Consider the following 22,155-nt stretch of genomic DNA (forward strand, 5'->3'; position numbering starts at 1 on the left):
TTCACTTCTTTAACTGGATTAGCGGTGGCATCTATGTTCACCTGACAATCAGACACAATCTCCATACTTTGTTTCATAGCGCTAACACGAGCATCGATGCTTCTGATTTGCTGCTTAATTAAGTCACCATACCTGACTTATTATAGTTATCTACCAATTGAGCTTCGCTGGTCTGCGGAGGCGCTGTAAGAGTGATTTGTGGGGCGAGTTGATAAAGCATCTTGCTTCTTGAAAGCGCCGACTGCCGCCGGGAAAAACAGAAGGAAGACACGACACCAAGCGTTTTCGGTTGTGTCTTCAATCTGTTCTCGTCGTCGGTAGTTCCGGCTTTTAAGAAGCAAGGCTTCTATTTTTTAACAGCGAGGCTGTTCAGCAAATTGTTTCACTTTCGTGTACGCAGTCCAAAATCAAGAAAATGCGGAGCGCACGTGAGCGGGTGCCTCGCGGCGATCGCACGGCGCGCGCATGTAAAAAGAAAAAAGAAAATGCCGAGCGCTCGTGTGTGCGTGCCCCGCGGCGACCGCCCAGCGTCCGGGGTGCATGTTTGCCAAGGCAAACATACCCACTTACGGAGATTGGCCAAGACTGGCAAAAAAAACTTTAGAATCACACCGCTGACCCATGGGCGACTCATACCTGCGACGTAGATGGCGCACTTCCAGGACGGATTATAACTCCTAGCACGTGGAAATGACGAACGCACAGCCCTATTTCTTAAGCGAATGAATGAATGAATGAATGACATTAAGATGGGGGAGGCCACATGGCCGTAGTTTGGGAAGGGGAAGAAGGGATCGAGGAGGGGGAGGTGATCACTCAATCGTTAGAGATGACTTGTTGGAGATAGATGATCAGTGATTTCTTTGGGAGGGGGATTGTAGACCCCATCTCACACTACCCTTGCCAGGCCACTCTTAATGAAAAACACACCTAGAGCATGCAGAAAATGTGGGTCTTCGTACGGGGGATCATCAGGGGACGAGTTGGGGGGCAGAGCACTGAGCAAAGAATCGCGAGAAGATGCGAAAACTGCACAGTGCCAAGTGAGGTGCTTGAGGTCTGAAAAAACATTCTGCTGGCAATGGGGACAGTACGGAGAGGCTGAAGAGTCCAAATGCAATCATTTCCGCAGTGTGGAGGGTCGCATTAGCGATTGTCTTATTAAAAAAGATTTCTGCGGAACGGGGTAGGGTGGGGACACCATGCAGGTAGCCCTGCGGAGTCTTCTCAGCGAGCCGCTTTCGGCGAGAATATTTAGCATGATCCAGTTGGGGGCGCGGATGTAGACCTGGATCAGGTGCAAGATCTGGAGCAATGAGAGCCTTCAGTCTACGTGCACCTCCCTTGGGCGAATACTTAAAAGAAATAGGGCTTTGCGTTCGTCATTTGCACGTGCTAGGATTTAGTATAATAATCCGTCCTGGAAGTACGCCGTCTGCGTCGCCCATGGGTCGTCCGCACACCCGGGACGCGTGAAATAAATTGCCCGGACGCTCAGACGCGAAAGGGAGAAAAGGAGGAGTGCGAGTGGGAAAGGCGAAGGGCGCTTGGCTTTTCCGCCGTTGTGCACACTCCCCGCGCTCTGGGACCGCCCTGCCGGCGTTGAATATCGCCGGAGAAGTGTGCGCTCTGCGCTAGCCTCTGCTCGGGCACTTCCGTGAAGCGACAAGTGTATCAATCGGCGTGTTTTATTTCGCTCTCTGCGACGGCCGCGCTTTGGATTTAACGCTTAATCCTTCGTATTCTAGCGAAGTTACGAGTGCTTCAACCGTGCCTGTGTTGGATATTTCGCGTTCTCTTACGTGAAGCGGCAACTGTTTGGATACGCAGTGTGCGGGTGTGCGCTCTACTGTATCCTCTCCTCATGCTCTTACGTGAAGTGCTTCAACCGTGCCTCTGTGCGTGATTTCGCGTTCTCGGGTGTTGGCCGGCGCTGTAGATTTCGAAGTGCCTCAACCGTTCGCCAGTCGCCGCGTAGTTGGAGCGGCTGTTTCTCAAACGTAGATCTACCGTTCACCCTACATGTGATCGGCTCAACCTTTGGCCCGGAAATTGCATTTTGTGCCCCGATGTTTTTCTGTGATAGCGCAAACGACCATGTTGCTTTCGTTCTTTTTTGTTTCTTCACTAGCGTTCCGTGCTGACGAAACGGCAGTTGTAACTCGCTAAAGTTTCGGCAGGCGCAATGATAACTAGCCTGAGTCCTTCAATGATTTACTACTGCTCGGACGATTTCCTCAGTCAGACAGGATGACCCTTTGGTGTGCGCTTCCGTTGCTAAATGTGTTGTTCCAGGGTTCAAATCTCGTGTGACCCCCCACGCCCCTTTTTCTTTGTCGCTGGCGACCGCTTAGGAAAGTGTCTGGTGTGCAAATTCAGTGTACAGCTGACCAATTGCAAAGCGTGGGTGTTATTAAGCTTGTCACAGAGCCTTTGAAGTGATGACTATTGCATTCCTAATGACCAGTTTCCCAAAAGACGCTTCCAGAAGGAGCATATTTAAGCAGTTCTGCTCTCACTGTGTGAATTGCAAAACAGGTGAAAACAATGTGCTATGGTGGCTGTATTTGGCTTAAGAGTTAAGTGTACATTGCATGTGTTGCTGCGGACCAGCTTATTTATTTATTTATTTATGACATACTGCAGGCCCCACACAGGACCCAAGCAGGAATCACTCAAATATAAACAAACCGACAACACAGGGTAAAATACAGTAACTTGTAAAAACATACTGTCTCAATTTTCAATATGTTCAATCCCATCAATGTTGCAGACAACAGATACAGGCAGATTATTCCAGTCGGATATGGTGTGTGGGAAGAAGGAAAATTTGAAGACGTCTGGTGCTGCAGCATTGAGGCATATATTGACACGGCTAAGACAGCAAAGATATTTAGATATGTCGATGATTACATGATTGTTACTAGGTCGGTGAAGCCAGAAGAAGTAAACCTTTTAGTCAAGACAGTTAAGAAAACATTTCTGGAGTGCTCTGACGGCTTGGAATTCACTCATGAATTACCAAATGATGGGTCCTTGCAGTTCCTCGATGTGTGTTTTAATTTCTGTGGAACACGCGTGTGTTGGGCGTATCAGCCACGGTCAAAAAAGGCAATTTTGGATTATCGTTCAGCGCATTCGAAGATAGTGAAAAGGGGTATTGGCGTTAGCTGTCTTCGCGGTGCCCTCGAGAAGTCTTGTCAGCACCAAGTCGCCGATAGTGTTCAGCACCAAGTTGCACGTTTGAAAGATGCCGGCTTCCCTCGGGAAGTAATAGCAGCAGTGGTTGAAAGCCTATTCGCCGCGAGCTCGACATGTAGGTGGCGACAGCGTCGCGCTGCTAGTGTGGATGCTCCGCTGAGCGGCCCGTAAGAATGCATACTGTGGGCGCGCTTCGTGCCTTTTTCTCGCCGTATGTGCGCACGACAGGTGCAAACAAGAGTGGTATGCTATAGTTCGGTTACTCAACGTTCAATGTATAGCATGGAAGTGGCAGTCAGTTTTCATTATTACGCCAAAAAACGCGACGACTCATCGGGAATCTCAGAATGGCCGTAATTGTGACAATGAACTTGTACGCTGTGGCTCGTAGCAAGCTCGATCTTTCCAGACTATGGCTTTGAGCCTTCAATAAAAGCATAAATAGAAACAAATCAGGAAGCCTCGATCTCTGAAATTCAGTTTACAACGGCAATCTCAATCGCTTTCACTGGTAGCATGACGCATTCTTGCATTTGTGGGATGCTCTGAAATGGTAACACTACTTAACTGCCCCGAAATTCCTTCTAAGAGCTTACGATATTTTTTGTGTTCAAAAAGCAACATAAAATTACTGAATTTTGATCAGCGCAGAGATATAAATGTAACCGCTCTAAGGGGTCTTTTAAATGAAATTTTAGTGACTGTGAAGGAAGGTTTGATGAATAACGGTTTCGGATCACTTATTTACGGCTTTCGTCGCAAGTGAACTTCCGAATTGAATTATCAACGCACGCAGTACAATCAACATCTCATGTTTAACTAGGTTTTCGCAAAGTGACAAGCAGGCTTACAGTGTGCAAAGCTTCTGGGACCTCACAGTGAGCACAAATTTTCTGTGACGGCTGCTCTGTTGACGATTTGCGTTCCTTTTAAAATCTAACAGGTGCCTGCAACAGCGAGATGTGTTTGCATTCTTGCGTATAAGGTTGCTTACGAACCCTAAAGACGGCAATAAATGAAGTTGTGCTGTTGCAGATGTAGTAAAACATTTCCTTTTTATTTCTCGTTGCAAATCAGCGTAACGGGTTCCCGGCAACTACTTTGTTTTGTAAACTGAATATCGCCTTTGTCTTGGCATTTAATTCTTGAGGATTGTTTAAAAAATGAAATTCTGCGCATTTCATTTTTTTCGGGAAGGGTGAGGGGGGGGGGGTCCTGCCAACGTTGCAAGAGCAGCGAGAAGAGAACGCATGTAACGCGCGCGAAAAGCCAAACTATGGTTATAAGTATTATTTACAATCGAAACTACACTAGGCGTCGTGTTCTGCAGCGGTGAAAAAGCAGCACAGGTATTTTCCAAAATGATTAACCCCCCTTTGGTCCGAGATTGTCCAGGAATTGTGGGACGCCTTTTTCAAAATTGTATTGAAAGCAAGCATTGTGGGAAAAAAAAAAAAAAAAACAGCGAGTCATGGCACACACCCCACACACATGTGGGCAACAACGTGCATTATATATTACGAGTTTTCTCCTCTTTCTTTAAACTTAGGTCCACCTTAAGAGGTTAAGACGTGACCAAATTAGGCATTTGGTTATGCTGAGTGAGACATGTTTCTGGACAAGGTGATTCATGTCGGATTTGAAAAGGATATATATGAAAATGACACACAAAATGCCACATGACTGACGCAAACTCACAACTGCTTAATTTTACTGAAACATTCCCCCTAAATACTCTTGCGCATCCATAGAAACGTATTTAAATAATACGTAAAATTAGCAAATCGATACAGTTGAATAAATGCTTATTCCTCCTCCTGAGTATAACCGACGACTGTCCAAAAATGGTATTTATTTTAGAAAAGGTACGGGAAGGACATGATCACACAGACGCTTGCGGGTGTAAAATACGTGTCCGGTAATGTATGGGCGATAGCGCACGGGTCGTGTGCAGTGTAAATGTTTTTGTTTGTTTCTTTCTATAAGGACACAGCGCAATTTTACAAGGGTGTGGAATTTGCACGCGTATGCACAGGTCTTGTCGCTTCTTACCTGTTTCGCGTACTAAACTTTTATCCTTTAAATAATCACCACGCCACCTTCAAAAAGCACCCTTCGACGTTCTCGAAACGGCAGACGACTGCACTCAACAATAAGAAAAGTGAAATGTGTGGAAGCAATGTTTATAACACGTTTCACACTCAAGCGGTGACCACAGCGAAGATGTTTCGTGGAATTAAACCAGCGCATTAACCCGCAACGGCCGCTGATTGTTGCGTTTCTAGAGGAAACGAGCACGCAAAGGTTACTATGCCATTGCTTACTGCCCAACGAGCACACATATTGGTTGTTTTGTCGTGTGCAGCACGCGTCTTGCGCCGCACGCAACGTGAAAAAGCAGACGACACGAGAGCGCCATCCACACTAGGAGCGATTCGTCCCACCGCCGCCAGGGGCCGACTGTGTTCGCGCTCGGGGTGAATTGCGTGACGTCAAGTCAGGGGCACGGCGTCAAGGGCGAGATGAACCTCGCAAAGAAAGGAGGCCTGTAGTCGTCCCTTACGTGCACAATTTCTCCAACCGCCTTAAAAAGGTGGCGGGGAAATGTGGTGCCGACGTTGTGTTCTCCGCCCCAGAAAAACTAGCACGAATGTGCTCTGCTGTGAATGGCGAGAAGAAGGGTAACCGAAGAAGAGGCATGCCACGCTGTTTGTTGGTTGCAAGCAAGGTGTTGTATACGAAGTGCCTCTATCTGGTGGAAAATGCTATATTGGGCAGACTGGTAGGTGCATAAATGACAGGCTCTGGGAGCACCGTACAGCTGTTCAAGCGCTCGCTGCGGGGGGCCGTTTAGCTGACCATTGCCGCCGCTGCCGGTGCGTTCCACACTGTGTTCCAATTTACGAGAAGACAGTAACATTGTGCTGTTTTAAGGACCAAGCCAGCCGTGAATTCTTTGAAGCGTGGTGCATCATGAAAGCCGGTGAAAAGTGTGTAAGCACGGCTTCTATTAGTTCATCAAAAAAAGAAATAGATTATCTGGATGCGAACTTGCCACGTGCGTAACAAAATGCACCACTTGACCTTGTCTTTTTTCTTTGTGCTTTGAGCATGTTCACGCATGCGCCCTTCCTGTATATCTTTTGATGTGTGTAGTAAAAATTTCAGTTGATGTCTAGCACTAGTCCTGTGTGTTCTCTACTTTTGTCCCGTCTTTACCGCGCTACTTGACCATGTTTCCCCAGAAACGCCTGCAGGTGCTACTCACCTATGAAAAGCTGCTGAATATGCATGCGCCATTGATCAAAGCATTTGAAAGCCGTCCTGCTTCGTGTTGATTGTGCTAATTTTCCTGTTTCCACTGGCTGCTTTATCTGTATGTCACTAGCTAGGTACAGTACTACAGTCTCTAGTGCACCCACATGCATGTATTTTTGTGGCTGTGTTTCTAGGCGAGGCAAAACATTCCCACGAAATCGACATTGCAAGAAAGCCTGGGATGAGGCATCATATTTTATGTTTACTGGCTGATGTTTGTGTCTTTTAAAATGCTCATAACCAGGAAAAGTTCTTGCACACACTCATTTTAAACTTGCATACGCGCACACACTCATTTTAAACTTGCATAGCCCTGCATCAGTGTTTGCTTCAGAAGAACACTTCGACTGGTTCCACCAGTCTTGTCTTGCCATTCGCAATCAGTGATGCCACAAGTTGTCTGCAGAACAATGTACAGGGCAGCCGTGCCTGTTTTCAGGACGCTTTGCGAATTTTCATGCACTAATAAAGTACTGCTGCTGCAAGTCGCATATTATTTGTATTCACAACACTGCAATTACCGATGCTGGCCAACTTGCTTTTGCACTTTAGTGTCTCTTTAGGCGTCTATAGTGTACCGTAAAACCATTAGGTCCCTCCTGGGCAGATGTACTGAACTATGCTCCTGTGCTATGTCGCTTGTGTATCCCACCAGTAGATTTACTTCCTCTTTCTCTCTTTTTAAGCATAGCAGCAACCTTTGAGGTGCAAAAAGTGTCGAAACATGAAAAAGTTCAGTGTAGTTTTTTGTGCTTAAAATGAGAGCTACTGTATTTACTCTCATAATGAACCCTCCCCCCACTTTTCTTGTTGAGAATTTACTTTTTTGTCACTGAATAAAAAATGCAGCGGGAATATGTCTTATTTTAAGCATGGTTGCTGATGCTGTAGGCGATCACAGTAACGTGATATCGTGCTACAGTACGCGCAGAAATGCTAAAAATGCATTCCAAGAAAAAGAAATCTCATCCGTAGCCGGAGACGTGAGCGCGAATGCCGCGGCTTACAATTTAAAAATTGCGCGTTTGCGGTGCGCCACCTGTTGAATGCAAAACAAACCTTGCGCCATAAAAACGTTGCGGTGTGCGAAGTTCGAACAAAGCACCAAACGTACTCCGCACTCCTTCCCTGCTATTTGATGTTTAGGCTGGTTCTGCCGGCGTGCGAACAAAGCAGTAAACGTACTCCGCACTCCTCTGCTCTTGATTAGGGCTCGTTCACGGCACCAGCAGCATCAGTGGCGTAGAGTTTGCTGCAATTTTACGGTTTTTTTCTAGTTCGACGGCGAAGTAGCAGTTAATTTCTTCAGCCGTTGTGACGTGCGCGGGCGCGACCAACCTTTCTAGTTAGACTGCAAAGCCAGCGTCGATAACGTGGACGTGCTTCGTGCGGGGATGCGTACGCATGGCTGACTACTACGGCGAGGCAACCGTGCGACCGTGCGTCGTGGATCGTCGACTGGGAGCCCCCAACCCAACCCCAACCCAACGAGGTACCATAGATGCTCTTCGGCAGTGTCTTTATTTATTCAGGCAAGGTCCTCGGAGGCGTTGCCATATCACCCCCCTACCCGACCTGGTAAAATCAAGACAGACTGATCAGTTGCAGTTGCGAAGCTACACCAGCGAGTTTTTTTTTTTTTTTTTTGCTACGCATTTATTACAGTAGCGGTGGCTTAAAAATCTGGTTACTACTGATCACACTTGCTTCCGTCACGCTGAACAACGCCACGGGTCAATCATCGATGCCGCCGTCTTTCACGCTCAATTTCAAAGGGAAGAACAGCTGAACTTCGTTGTATGTTCTCTTGGCCGAGGTGAAAGAACATATAGTTTAAATTACATTACATTGAGTTGGGCTGGGATTTTTTGACCACGATTTGAAGCACCCGTGCAAAAACAATCCGCATTTCACTCCATGTTCAAATTAATTTATTTTTCCTTACGTAAGATTAAACAATATCAGAATAATGTGTGATGTAATTAATTCTAATTCACAAACAAATAACGCTTCATAGTATGGTCCGAGCAAAAAGAGTCAAGCATGTGTGTCATGCTTTTAACATTTTCACAGATGAATGATTTTTAGCCAATTATCTCCTGCCCCCTTCGGTCTATAAAGGGGCACCCCTTGCTGAGGAGGAAAAAAAGACCAACTGAAAATGCTTTAAAAGAGGCTTTAAACGTGTCGTGTTATTACGTCTTCAGTGGATTTAAACGTAACCGAAATGTGGGAAGCATATAACTGTCCTATTTTGGAGAGAATTGTGTTATATGCAAGAGCATAACATGCAACTGTTCCGCTTCGATTTCGTGAGCGATTGAGCAAGTTTTTTTTTTTTTTTGCTTGGTACCAACACAAATTTTCCTAAAACGCCATTTTTCATACATGGGAAAATTAAGTGAAAGGCGAGTGCTAAACCTGTACAATTTCTTATTCCGCGAAGTAGATCAGAACATGACTTGGAGGCACATCTTTAATACAGTATGCGCATCACCTTGGAACTTCAGCATTTCTTAGTTGTCTGATTGTGAAACTTGTCAGATGAAGTGGGTAATTGAAGTAAAAAAAACATTTGCAGGTTACAGATTGCATATCTGGTTCTCAATAATATTCTCACAACTAAAATAATTCATAATATTACCGTTTAACACGTTTGGGTTTCATAAAATTGTAATTTAAGTAAAAAAATATATTGCAGGTTAGTCATTGTATATCAAGCTTTAAATAATATTTTGAGAATTGAGATAATTTGTGATATTCTCTTTTTACAGGTTTGTGTTCCACAAGGAGTGAAGGTGTCAGCACAGAAGCTTGAACGAAACTGCCGGAAAGCATTCTACTACTGCTAAGCATTTGTAGATGTCAAAATTAGGAAGTCACAAAAGCAACTCAGCAGAACGACCCATTCCTCAACTGGCCAGTCTCGCCGACTGCTGTCATCAAGCTGCATGAGGTGCTCAACCACGGGCTCGACTGCGCCGATGGGCTTCGCCTTCTAAAACCCACATCGGACAAAAGTGCCGCATTCTTCCGCTACTTTCAAGATGATACGACCCCAGCAGCCGCACTAGCTCCTCATAAAACGAAGCTGGCAAGGCAGGAGGACGGTGAGGGCCTGCTCGCTAGCAGCGCTGTAAATCCCCCAGTCAGCACCGTCTACCACTGGTTCTACGGGTGGCGGAGAGGGCAGTATGGCGACGAAGGAGTGAGCCCCCTCACTAAGCTGGACAGAAGAGCACCAAATCACGTTGAACATTGTAAGTAGCTATGTACCCCAGCACACTCCATATATTGCTACTTTTATGTGACCTGTGCCAACGTTTATGCAAACATGGTATCTCTCTCAGTTTAATTTTCAGCTTCAAGCAAGCTATCATGCAGTGTAGACGGAAAGCTATCGCAGAAACTCTGTTCTGCAGTGTTGAATTCTCTAATTCGGGAGAAAGGCAGCGATGAGCACATGCACAGCCACGGCGCACTTAACTAGACTTGTCTGATGCACCTGTCCTAATGAAGATGGCACAGCCTGACTGAAAGCCTGTGCTTGTAAAACTACTTTTAAATTATGGCCCAGACGTTCGTATGTCTCAGTACATACCTTCGCTCTACTATTTTTGTTCCACTTAGAAGGAATAAATGGGCGTGTGGTATTCGCCACAACAGTGCAGCTCATAATACATCTTTATACGTGGCACAGCTAACAGCAGCCTGGCGTGGGAGCAATGCGCAATTTGAATCAAATTCAATGTGAAGTGAATTTTCACTATTCACATTTGAAAATAATTCATTTGCAGTAATCTTTTGCCATTTACATTCGAATATATGTAATTCGCGGTTGGTTTCTACTATTCGTATTTGAGAATATTCGATCTGATTCACAGTCAGTTTTCACTATTCCTAACTGTTTACAGCATGTCTGGAGGGGGCATTCAGGAAGCTTGACTGGGAAAGCAAACACAGGACAACTCCCAAGAAGCCAGCACCAGCACACCCACAGGGCAGGGCCAACCGGTGGCAGCAGAGCCTGAACAGCAGCAGCTGCCTATGGATACCGAGCCACAGCTGGAGGCCCAGGGCTCAACTGGAAGCAGTCACCAACGTGAGGTGTTGAGGTGTGGCTTGTGCTCGTGCATTTATTTTAGCAAAGCCTAATAATTGTGACCCTTACTCCAGTTACTGGACACCTAGGTAGCAACTAGACACCTGAACAAGATCTGTTTCTCAGCAACACACTCCACTTTTGGCAAGAGCTACCTATTTTATAACCACGTGCATGCATTTTTTCAGGGGTCTCTTGTAGTAAAATTTATTTTTACGAAGGTACAATTGCAGGAGCTAAGTAGAAGAAGGCTACAGGATGCCAAAAAAGACACTCCAAAAATTAAGGCAATCCAACATGACTGCGTAGCATCATAGCAGAAGCAAGACGAACAAGTTTTTCCAATGCATGTAAAGGGGAGCAAGAATGAAGTAGTATTCATATGTCACAGCTAGTGTGAAATTTTGTATGCTGGCTGTCGTATGTCTTCCGAGGCCCTTTCTGACACAGGGAGGGTGCTAAGAGGTGGAGGAATAAACTTTCATTAAACAGCACTGTGCTGGTGTTAGGGGCCCCCACCAGGTGTGACAGTCTTCAGCCCAGCTTAAAAGAAGAAGTGTTAAACACACTCTGCCAGGATCCAATCTCATACCATTAGATACGTAGTCAGTTGCACAGTGCAAGTTTTTGAGATGTAAAATTTTACATTCTGGTCTTAATGTTTTTTCTGTGTGTTTCGCTGAATAGTCCTTGTATGCCACTAAGGCCCTGTGAATAAAAAGGTGCCTTGCGAAAGCGCTAGGTCAGGGGCTCTCAAGTAAGGCTTTGAGGAACCCTGGGATTTTGAAGAGGCGTTGCTTGGGTTCTGTGAGACTAAAGTGACTATGGTGTTGTGCTGCTGAGCCCAAGGACATGGGTTCGATACCGGCTGCGGTAGCAATTTTCCTGATAGAAGTGAAAAGCGAAAGAGTCTGTGTGTCGAGATTTCGGCGCACGTTAACTCTTCCTAGCTGTTCCTAGGTGACCAAAATTAAACCCCAGCTGTCTCCACTACAGCGCGCCTCATAAGCAAGGTGTAGTTTTGGTACTTTAAACCTTGCAGTCAATCAATCAATCAGTCATTATTATGTAACTGAACATGGCACTAAACAAAGCTTTTTCTTGTGTTTTATTTTAGTTCAATGAATGCATTAATGTTTGTGAAACTAATCTGTAAATACCTGCGTAGTATTCTCTGGTCCAAAGTGGTTATCTAAGCTTGGCAGGGGAAGGTGAGTTCTGTGAACATTTTTCTGCCCTAATGGGTTTCCCGGTAGGCCCATAGTTGAATACCTACGGAACACCCTTATTACTTCAGCAGTGCAAAGAAGACAATAGTAAAGATAGGAGATGCAACAAATTTTGAGTAAATCTGTGGTATATCCTGAACAAATTTTTCGTAGGACACTGCGGAGCTGCAAAAGATCTACGAGGAGTGGTGGCGCCAGCCTTCCCTAGCTGCTGGCAACCCATATTATGCCACTGCCCTTCAGCAGCTGCTGCGGCAGATGCACAAGATCAGAAAGGAGCCCCAGGAAGGAGCCTGCCCATGAAGGCAGGCTTCACCAGCGCCCGGAGGTGCGGCTGTACCGTCAAGGTCCAGCCCACAAGCATTGCCAGGCGTCGCTCTGGGGTCAACCGGGGACCAGGTAGAGTGCCTGCTGGCCAAGAGCTCGGCTAGCAAGAAGGTCAAGCGGTCCTCACGCCCTGAACCTCAGCGTCAGAGATGGGGTGCCGCACGCCAAAGCTCTCGGACTACAGAAGGGACAGAAGGCACCTAATAGGGTGCCCCTTGTGTGGGCCTCTTCATTTAGGGTTATGTTTTCTCCGGAGGTGTGTGAATGGCACTACAAGTCGTAAATGAATAGTGAAAACTCACGGGAAATCAACTCCAATATTTTTAAATGCACATGTCTCGGCATTAAAGGCCAACTGCACTCAAATTTTTTTTTGTCCAAATAAGCAGTCTAAGCTCTTAAAATCACCTTGGCGAAATCCTGAGCTTCGCAAGCACACTGCACACTAGGTACCATCGTTCAAAGTAGCTCCATGCAGACGACGTTTGCACCTGGTGGAGAGTTGCCGAAACAAGTTCCGAGCTGCCTGTGACGGAGGTTGGGGAACCTGTCCCGTGAAGCTCGCATTTCTCCGGCGACTTGCAGGGCGCTCCGCCAGGTGCAAGGATGTGCTCGCCCGGGGTTTCTCTGCTACACCAGCGCGCTGTACCGCCGTCGCCATCACATGTTTAAACTAACCGCATAGGCAGGCGTATCCGCCATTTTTTTTTTTTTCAATGTAAAAAAAAAAAGAAAGAAAGATGAGAAGCCTACAAACTATTCACGCGCTTGCGAATGTCTTGGTGTTAGCAAACCTCTTTTTACTTAAAAATAAAATGTTTACTCAAAGATAAAAATAGCGCGAAATGAGCACATGCCTTACATTCGTCATTCCTATTGCATTTACCACAGAAAAAAAAAGATATTTTATAACTTTTTGGCCGCTTGCATCCCGCGTCTAATATGGGCCATATTTGGGCTGGCCCAACGCCACCTCTATCCTTTAGACCTTTTCAAAAGTTTGACGACCTAAATAGAGTTGTTGTACACGCGGCTATAAACGCTTGTGTGACTTTTGCCTCACTCGCTAAGTGAGCCAAAATCAGCCTTTCTCTAAGTAACAAATACATCAGCACAAATATCGGCCGTCGTCTTCGTCAAGTGCGAAAACTAACGAAACTTCTCCTCTCCTAAATAATAGACTAGATTTTTAAAAGTTCAATTCCCAAGTGAAGTATTTACTTTGAGTGTTAGATTTAGTTTATTTGAAAGTAAAATTTTTTCAGCAGCACCTGTCTCTGGTTAAAGTAGAAAACAGTGGCAGATAGGAAATGTTTTCGTGCTTTAGTGCATCATTTAGCTGTGGAAGCTGGCTTATCGTTTTAGACCCGTTTTATAATTCGTTTCCTGATGGGCAGCAAGGCAAAAAATACTGGGTTGATATTCACGAAGCTGTTTGCACATAATGTATGGTAAAAATAGTGATCGATCGCAGCCCGCGTGCGGTTTGTTCCCTTCAAAGAGAGAGACGTGATAGCTGAAGCGTCGGCTATAACAAAAGCTCCTTTTCGAAATCGTACGGGCAAGTAGCGTTGTAAATCAGGGTCCGCTTTTTTAGTAAACTATGCTGTTGGGCTAGTTGGTTCATTGCTTAAGGAAAATCGAGCGCTACAAACGAGGACAGAAAAAACGAAGAACGACGAGACAGATGCGCTACTAACAACTGATTTATTCCAAGGAAAGACAGCGATATAAGTAGCTTGTCTACAAACGCACAAACATACACAAAGGATAATAGATCTGAAAAAGATACTATAAAAACAAAATAGCCACAGCTGAAGACAATAATCACACCTTTTTATCGCATGTTGTCTAGGATCCGGTACTCCTTCGAAAACAGGGATAGCGATGCTTCACTGATACAGCCTGCGCTGTTTTATTTTTTTTGGATAAAATACGCTTCGCGCAGTTCTTGCGCCACGGTGTCACGACTCTTTCCGATAATGATTGTCTCTGTCAGTCTCGGAAGGCATCCTTTGCCACACTCGCGGTAGTGATGAGGCAAATGCGACCCGGTGCCATTCTTCATGGAAAGATCATGTTCCCTGAGGCGGTCATTTACGCATCGGCTGGTTTGTCTGATGTACACCTTACCGCAGAAGCAGTCGTCGAAGTATCTCGGGAACACCTTGGGTATCTGCTAAAATAATTCCAATGCCTTGTTTTAAATTGCTTCCATTGTAATATTTGCAGTCGTGACTGAAATAGATGCTCCCATAGCGGTACCGAAAACTTGCCTGTAGAATTCGCTTTTGTGCGAGAAGCAAGCGTTAGACAGGCAAAACCGTAGCAAGGTGCAGAGCTCAGTGACATCGAACGGCGTGCGATACACTAATGTCATGTCCTTGTGGAGGAACTGCCTGGAAGTGGAGCCCTTGCTCGTGTCTTCAGAAAACGTGGTGTGCAGATCGCGCATGTGCAAGCAAGCAAGCTCAAGGGTGACTTGCTTAACATAAAGGATCCTCCCTCGGCAACGTTTCCCTGGTGTGGTCTACAAAATCCCATGCGTCGACTGCGAATTGGTATACATTGGTGAAAGCGGAAATTTTTGCCGGCGTCTTAAACAGCACAAAAATGACGTCACCAAGGGCCACACCGTGACGAATGCACTTGCAGAGCATGCCGAGAAGATGGGCCACAAGATAGAGTGGGACCACGCGCGCATCATAGCCACGGAGTGGAGTGGATAAACTTTATTAAGACGAGCTTCAGGTGCCCGCCAGGTGGGGGGCCTCCTGTAGTCCGGGAAGCCCTGGTCCGCGCTGGCTGCCCTAGCCCTCTCCGCCAGGATACGCTGGACTGAGAGGTCGGAGCTGGCCAGCTGGTCCGCCCACTGCTCGTACGTTGGGTGAGGATTTGGGGTAAGAGATGGGGTTTTCTGACACTCCCATACCATGTGGTACAGGGTGCCTGGTTGGTGACAGAAATTACACGTTGAGTAGTAGAGGGTGGGGTACATGGCATGGAGGAAAGGCAGTCGCCTGTGCTCTGGATAAATGGGGATGTGGTGGCGGGAAGCGTCGTCGTTCGTGGCGGTAATGGGCGAGGATGTCCGCGTATGAATTCAGAGTAGCGGGCTTGGGAGAGCGAAGGGGCTGTGTGACTTCGCCTTCTTGAGAAACGGCTCGGTGTGTATGAACGCGGGCAGCGGCATGTGCCGCCTCGTTCCCCTTGAAGGACTCATGTCCGGGGGTCCAGATGATGTGCATTTCCGGGAGCTGGTGCACACTTTGCAGAATTTTTAAGGCCGTGGGTGTTATTCGAACTAGCAGGAAGTTGCGGCAGGCGGATTATAGTGAAGTAGTCGTTTCCAGTGGTGGCGGCTAGAGCGATGGCAAGTCCTTCTGCTGCCTCAATAGATGTCGTGTGTACTGTAGCGGCCGTCAGTTCTGCACTGTTGGCTCCGGTGACACTCACGGCATGTTCCGGTTGTTGGTGGTATGGAGAGGCATCCGTGTAACGAGTACAGGGAGAGTTGGGGAAGCGTTTTCTAAGGGCTCGTATCCGGGCTTCTCGGCGTGCCTTGTTATAGATGGGGTGCATATTTCTGGGAATGGGTGCGATTGTGATGTACTGTCGGATGGTTAGAGGGATGCGTTGCCTCTGTTCGCATTTTGGGGAAGGCCTGTAGCCGAGCCAGGTAAGTGTAGCCCTGCCGGTTGGCGTGAGCTTAAGTCGCGTGAATTGGGAGATGCGATGAGCTTCTTCCAGTTCCTCCCATGTATTATGGATGCCGAGCTGTAGAAGTTTTCTTGTTGCTATTTTTGGAGGCAGTCCAAGGGCGGCCTCGTAGGCCTGGCGTATGGCGATGTTTAGCTTTTCTTTCTCTGCGGGTTTCAGGGCCAAATACGGTGGCGTAACCTGGCTAATAAGGAGGGCGTGAATGATGCGCAGGCTGTCAGCTTCTTGTAGCCCAAGTCGCTGATGGGAGATCCTGCGGATGAGGTGAATGAGCTGGTCAAGAGTCCGTTGCAAGGGAAGGATAGTCTGAGCGCCTGAGCCATCTTTTGGTATGGTGAGGCCTAATATGCGTAGGAGTGGGACATTGGGGACGCGTTGCTCATTAATGGTAAGTTCTGGATCTGGTATGGGATCTGGACGCTTCTTATATGTCCTTTTGCACAGGGTTAGAAGGGCAGATTTTTCGGGGGCACAATCGAGTCCTCGGGCTTTCAGGTATTGTTGGGTGACCTGAATGGCTGCTTGAAGTGCATCTTGCTGGTCGCCCGGAGATCCAGTGGGGACCCAGAGCGTTAGGTCGTCCGCGTATATTGCGTGGCGAAGATTCGGGATGGCTTTTAGTAGGGGTGGCAAGTCTTTCATTATGAGGTTGAATAGTATTTGGGATACTACCAACCCCTGCGGAGTGCCCTTTGGCAGGGTTTTAAATGCGTCGGATCGACGGTGCCCGATGCCCACTGTTGCTGTGTGCTGGGTTAGAAAGGAGACAAAGTATTGGAATGTGCGCTCGCCACAGTTTGTAGATGCGAGGCCTTGAAGGATGGCTTGGTGAGAAACGTTGTCGAATGCCCCCTTAATGTCAAGGGCCAAGATGGACCGCTTGCTGTGGCTATTAAAGTCGTCCAGCACTTCCTCCTTAAGCTGAAGTAGTATGTCTTGGGTTGACAGATGTGGGCGGAAGCCGTACATCGTGTCAGGGAAGTAGCCGTGGTCTTCAACGTGGGGCGAGAGCCGGTTGTAAACCAGGTGTTCAAACAATTTGCCGACACATGAGGTCAGAGAAATAGGCCTCAGATTCTTGGAGTTCAAGGGTTTGCCGGGCTTGGGGATGAAAGTGACGTCTGCGTGTTTCCACTGTGGGGGCAAGGAACCTGCCAGCCAGCACTCATTGATGTAGACTAGAAGATTTTCTAGGACGGCATGGTCGAGGTTTCGCAATAATTTGTTAGGGATTTTGTCTCGACCCGGAGTGGTGTTTCGGGTGAGGTTGTACGCTGCCGCCTCGATTTCAGCAATGGAGAACGGCTCATCCATTTTGGGATTCGGATCGCCTGTGTAGTCAGGTGCCTGGGTGGGTTGGACATGAGGTGGGGGCGCCAAGGCTTGCTTAATAAGTTCGTCCAACAAGTCTTCTTCTGTGCCCGGGTAATTGTGGATTAATCGGCGAAGCTGGTCTGCTGCGACCGCCTTATATTCACCGGGGCCCATAAGGGAACGGAGCAGGTACCATGTGCGGCGGGTTCCCAGCGTTCCTTGCAGCTTGTTGCAGAACTGCGTCCAGTTGTGCTGGCTCAGCTCACGGGCGTACACTTCAGCTTCTGCCGTAATTTCCGCAATGCAGATCTTCAGCTTGCGGTTCGTCTTGTTCTTTTTCCACCGCCTGATTAGCCCTCTACGGGCGTCCCAGAGGTGGAGGAGATGGGCACCGATGGCTGGGTTATCCTGCGTAAGGGAAAGTTCCTTGGCGTGTTTTCTTGCCTCTTGAATGAGCTTGGTAGTCCATTCCTCGAGACTGTTATCCGATCAGCGGGGGTGGTTTCTCGGAAGTTCTTCCAATTTGTTATGCACGCAGTGCCAATTTTTTGGCTGCTCGCTCTTTGATGGGAGATTTGTGACTGAATTATGTAGCGGTCGCCGGGAAAGAATTTCGCAACGAGGCTCAATCTTGAATCGCTAATAATTCAGACAACAAGCAACACAATCAACAGATCATCTGGCACTCTAAACCATGTGTACTCCCGTACATTACGTCATGCGCTCAACGCTACTTAGGAGCCTGCTGCTAAGCCATCAATCCATTATGAACAAGGGATCCATACGGATCCCGAAACGTCAATTTTGTTGCAACATTTATACAAATGCCTTTACCTGACCAGATGGCATTCCGTCGAACTCTCGACAAAGACAGAGATTGGCTTATAGATGACGCAGCTACACTCTCACACCTACCGACAGTGCTACTTGGGAATGCCACATCAAAGGGAACATTAAGGCGTCTCTCGCAGCAGAGCGTACATGCAGCAAGCTACTCTGTGAAGCACAGCTCAATGGGTAGGCCACGCATCACACATGAAACAGCAACTGTATGTCACAGCTTTGCTTGTTAATCATCTGTACAGACTGTGTAGGTGAATTTTTTTGCCAATTCACTTAGTGAGAGATGTTGCTGTGCTTTGTTTGTGTGGGTGCTGCTACAATTGCTGAAGTTGTTAATGTGAATGTACTGAGTGATAGGAGTATGCATATGACTGAAGTTGTGTTTTTATGGTTCGCATAATGCCACCTTTTTAAGGCTAGGACGCAGGCTCCTGCTTGTGATTCTTGCTTTTGATGTTTTGTACTTGCATATCTTTGTGGTGCAAACAAATAAACTTTGTTGCAAGTCAAGCACTTGTCGTGTCCTTCTTTCAGGCCTGTGGGCAGCAGAAATGCCACAAGGTGTAATATGCGCAGAATGTAGCTCACTCATTTCAAGCACGAAGAACTACACTGAACTTTTTCATGTTTCGACACTTTTTGCACCTCAAAGGTTGCTGCTATGCTTAAAAAGAGAGAAAGAGGAAGTAAATATATTGGGATGCAAAAGCGACATAGCACAGGAGCATAGTTCAGCACATCTGCCCAGGAGGGACCTAATGGATTTACGGTACAATACAGACGCCTAAAGAGACACTAAAGTGCAAAAGCAAGTTGGCCAGCATCAGTAATTACAGTGTTGTGAATACAAATAATATTCCACTTGCAGCAGCAGTACTTTATTAGTGCATGAAAATTCCCAAAGTGGCGTGAAAACAGGCACGGCTGCCCCATATATTGTTCTGCACGACAACTTGTGACATTACTAATTGCGGATGTCAAGACATGACTGGTGGAACTAGTCGAAGCGTTCTTCTGAAGCAAACACTGATGCAGGGATGTGAATGTGTGCAAGAACTTTTCCTGGTCTTGTGCTTCTTAAAAGACAAAAACCTCATCTAGCAAACATAAAATATGATGCCTCATCCCACACTTTGTTGCAGTGTCGATTTCATCAGAATGTTTTGCCTTGCCTACAAGCACAGCCACAAAAATGCATGCATGTGGGTGCACTAGAGACTGTAGTACTGTACCTAGCTAGTGACTTAGCGCATACAGATAAAGCAGCTAGTGACAGCAGGGGATTATGAGCACAATCGGCAGGAAACAAGACGGCTGTGAAATGCTTTGATCAATGGCGCAGGCATGTTCGCGTAGCAGCTTTTCCTAGGTGGTGCCACTGCGGGCGTTCCTAGGGAAGCTTTGCCGATGTCATAATGCCCTGCCAGCAAAGAGATGGGGCTGGGTGGCCTATTTTGCTGTACGCCGCCACACCAAGGTAGCATTAGGTAGAATGTAACAGAATGACAGAACGTAACTTTGAAAAGTGAAGGGCAATCAGAAAAGTTTTTAAGAAGGCGGTAACAACTGAATAGTCGGGCTTGGCTTGCTCTGGGCGCTTTGTGACGTGCCCTGATATGTTTCCAAAAAGCAAAAGAGAAAAAGCCAGTTCGATGAATAAAAGAAAAGGCTTTGAAAAATTGTGGTTTTTCTGGCAGACCAACTTTTACAGCCAGTTCAGCACTGTTAGCTGGCCTGCAGCAACACATGCATGTACACTTCACTCTTAAAAGAGTGTCTCGTGCGCAAATTCAGCGTACAGCAGACCGATTGCAAAGCATGGGTGTTAGCAAGTTTGTCACATAGCCTTTGATGTGATGACTATTGCATTATAATGACCAGTTTCCCAAATATGCTTCCAGAAGTGAGCATTTTTAAGCAATTCTGCTCTCACCATGTGAACTGCACGACAGGTGAAAACAATGGCTACCGTGGCTGTAGCCAAAGAAAACGGGGGGCGAAATTTGATTAAGCACCGGACAACACATTTAGCAACGGAAGCACACACCAAAGGTCACAATGAAGACATGAGGAAACGTAGAGCGCTGAAGTTTACAAGACGACCACAGAATAAAGGGACAAACGAAACGCTTGGTGTGATTCGTTTGCTCCTTTATTCTGTGGTCGTCTTTTAAACTTCACCGCTCTGCTTTTCCTCATGTCTTCATACCAACTAGCCCAACACCCAAGCTTTACTGAATAACACAATTAAAGGTCATCCTGCCTGATGGAGGCAACGCATGTGAGCAATAGTAAATCACTGAAGGACTCTGGCCAGGTATCATTCCGCCTGACGAAACTTTAGGGAGTTCCAATTGCCGTCTCGTCAGCACGGAACGCTAGAAAAAAAATATATCTGAAGCAACACGGTTGTCTGCACTATCGCAGAAACAATCAGGGCAATTTTCGGGCCAAAGGTTAAGCTGATTCCATGTAGGGATGTAGGGTAAACGGTGCAGATCCACGTTTGACAAACAGCCGTTCCAACCACGCGGCGATTTGCGAACCGCCGAGGGCGTGAAATAGAGCAATAGTAAATCACTTAAGGACTCTGGCCAGTTATCATTCCGCCTGACGAAACTTTAGGGAGTTCCAATTGCCGTCTCGTCAGCACGGAACGCTAGAAAAAAAAAAGGAAGTGGATATTTTGCCGGCAGCCGGCATTTTTTTCTCACGGGAATTATGCCGGCAGTGTCGTCCGATTGGCTGGCTCTTTCTTTGACGTCAAATTTCCGGTTCCGGTTTTTTTTTTTTTTTTTTTCTGCCGGCTGTCCGGCTCTTTCATAATCCCGTGCGCGGATATCGACTACCTCTCAACTTAACCCGCGGAAATGATGTAGTCGTCGGGCGACGATTCTGTCGAGGCTTCCTCATCGGCGTTGATCAAGCCACCGTCGTTTGTCACTGCACCTACGGAAACGATGACACCGTCGGGCGAAGACGTCGCGTGTAGGTGATCGGTTCACAAGTTTTGCCGAGCTTGAAGCGAAGATAAAAGCCTACAGCCAGGCCCACTTTGTGCAGCTACCATCGTAACTGGTAGAGTGCCATCAAAATTACAGGAGCAGAAAATGACCTAAGCTTTCTGGTCCTGTTAACTGTGCCGGCAGCTGGCATTTTTTACGGGGATCGAGTGCACGTCCCTACATGATACATGGCCGGCAGCAGGAGCCTGTTGAACTGACTGAGTATTTCTTTCTCTATGCTGACGGCAACATGTATCCCTACGTAACGGCTGCCGACACACTACGCCGTTAATTGTGCCGACACAGCCAACACAACGGTAGGTCCACCCACTAGGTCCACCGTCGCAAAGGGTTAGTGCTGGCATTACATTTCAGGATAATGCCGGATATTTTGCTACATCAGACAGTGCTGACATCAAATCCCGGGATTCCTGGGTTCTGCAGGACGGGCTTGTGCTGCTAAGGGCTCTAAGCTGCTTGTCCTGCTTTGGTGTCCTCCACATAACTCCTAATTAGTGGCATTATTACCACATGTGTGCGCTCACCAGCGCACGCACAAGAAACATGCGTGCGGAGCGCTTAATCAGACCACAAGGTACTATGGAGGCTATATTGTTCTCAATAGAGCTGAGGCACCTAAATCACCGTGAAGGGGGTTTTGAAAGGACCTTTCAGTCTCCTGTCTCGGCAGGTAGAACCGGAAGCCCCGGCCCCTATTCTCGCTTTCCTTCGCGGTAAGTTAGGCGCCCTCAGTGGGCGCTCAATTGACAACAATGTAGCCTATAGAAATACAATACAGGGAGAGGCATAACAGAAACCACATGTGAGCGTCGAAATGCAAGCGCCCAAGAAGAGCTAGGGGCGCATGAGCGCCAACTTTCCGGAGCGCGCGTGCTAAATAGGACTCGGCAAGCGCGCGTGTGCGAGAGCCTCCATGTGCGAGAGAGCGAAGGAGAGAGAAAAAAAAAAAATCCGAAGAAAAACTATAATAGAACCCACAGCAAAAAAAATGGGGAAGGGGGGGGGGGGGGGGTATGCGAAGGGTTAGTGGACACGTGATATTTTTTCGCTCTTGCACTCATGCAGATGCAGAAAG

General features: G+C 47.1%; 1 protein-coding gene across 1 annotated transcript; it reads left to right on the top strand.

The window, feature by feature from the left end:
• Positions 1–1,202: 1,202 nt before the first annotated feature.
• On the top strand, positions 1,203–12,535 carry LOC144148001 (uncharacterized). Its single transcript, XM_077679604.1, has 4 exons — positions 1,203–1,208; positions 9,395–9,779; positions 10,434–10,621; positions 12,004–12,535. Exons 1-4 carry the CDS (start codon positions 1,203–1,205, stop codon positions 12,151–12,153), a joined length of 729 nt encoding a protein of 242 aa, XP_077535730.1. The 3' UTR covers positions 12,154–12,535.
• Positions 12,536–22,155: the final 9,620 nt, after the last annotated feature.

Source organism: Haemaphysalis longicornis, unplaced genomic scaffold (genome assembly GCF_048455015.1).
Source record: "Haemaphysalis longicornis isolate Haplotype H1 unplaced genomic scaffold, Haemaphysalis longicornis Haplotype H1 scaffold_70, whole genome shotgun sequence".
Classification (NCBI taxonomy): domain Eukaryota; kingdom Metazoa; phylum Arthropoda; class Arachnida; order Ixodida; family Ixodidae; genus Haemaphysalis; species Haemaphysalis longicornis.

Coding starts and splice junctions, on each gene's coding strand:
- LOC144148001 (XM_077679604.1), top strand. Junction 9,780..10,433: donor ACCAAATCACGTTGAACATT/GTAAGTAGCTAT, acceptor AACTGTTTACAG/CATGTCTGGAGGGGGCATTC. Junction 10,622..12,003: donor AACTGGAAGCAGTCACCAAC/GTGAGGTGTTGA, acceptor AATTTTTCGTAG/GACACTGCGGAGCTGCAAAA.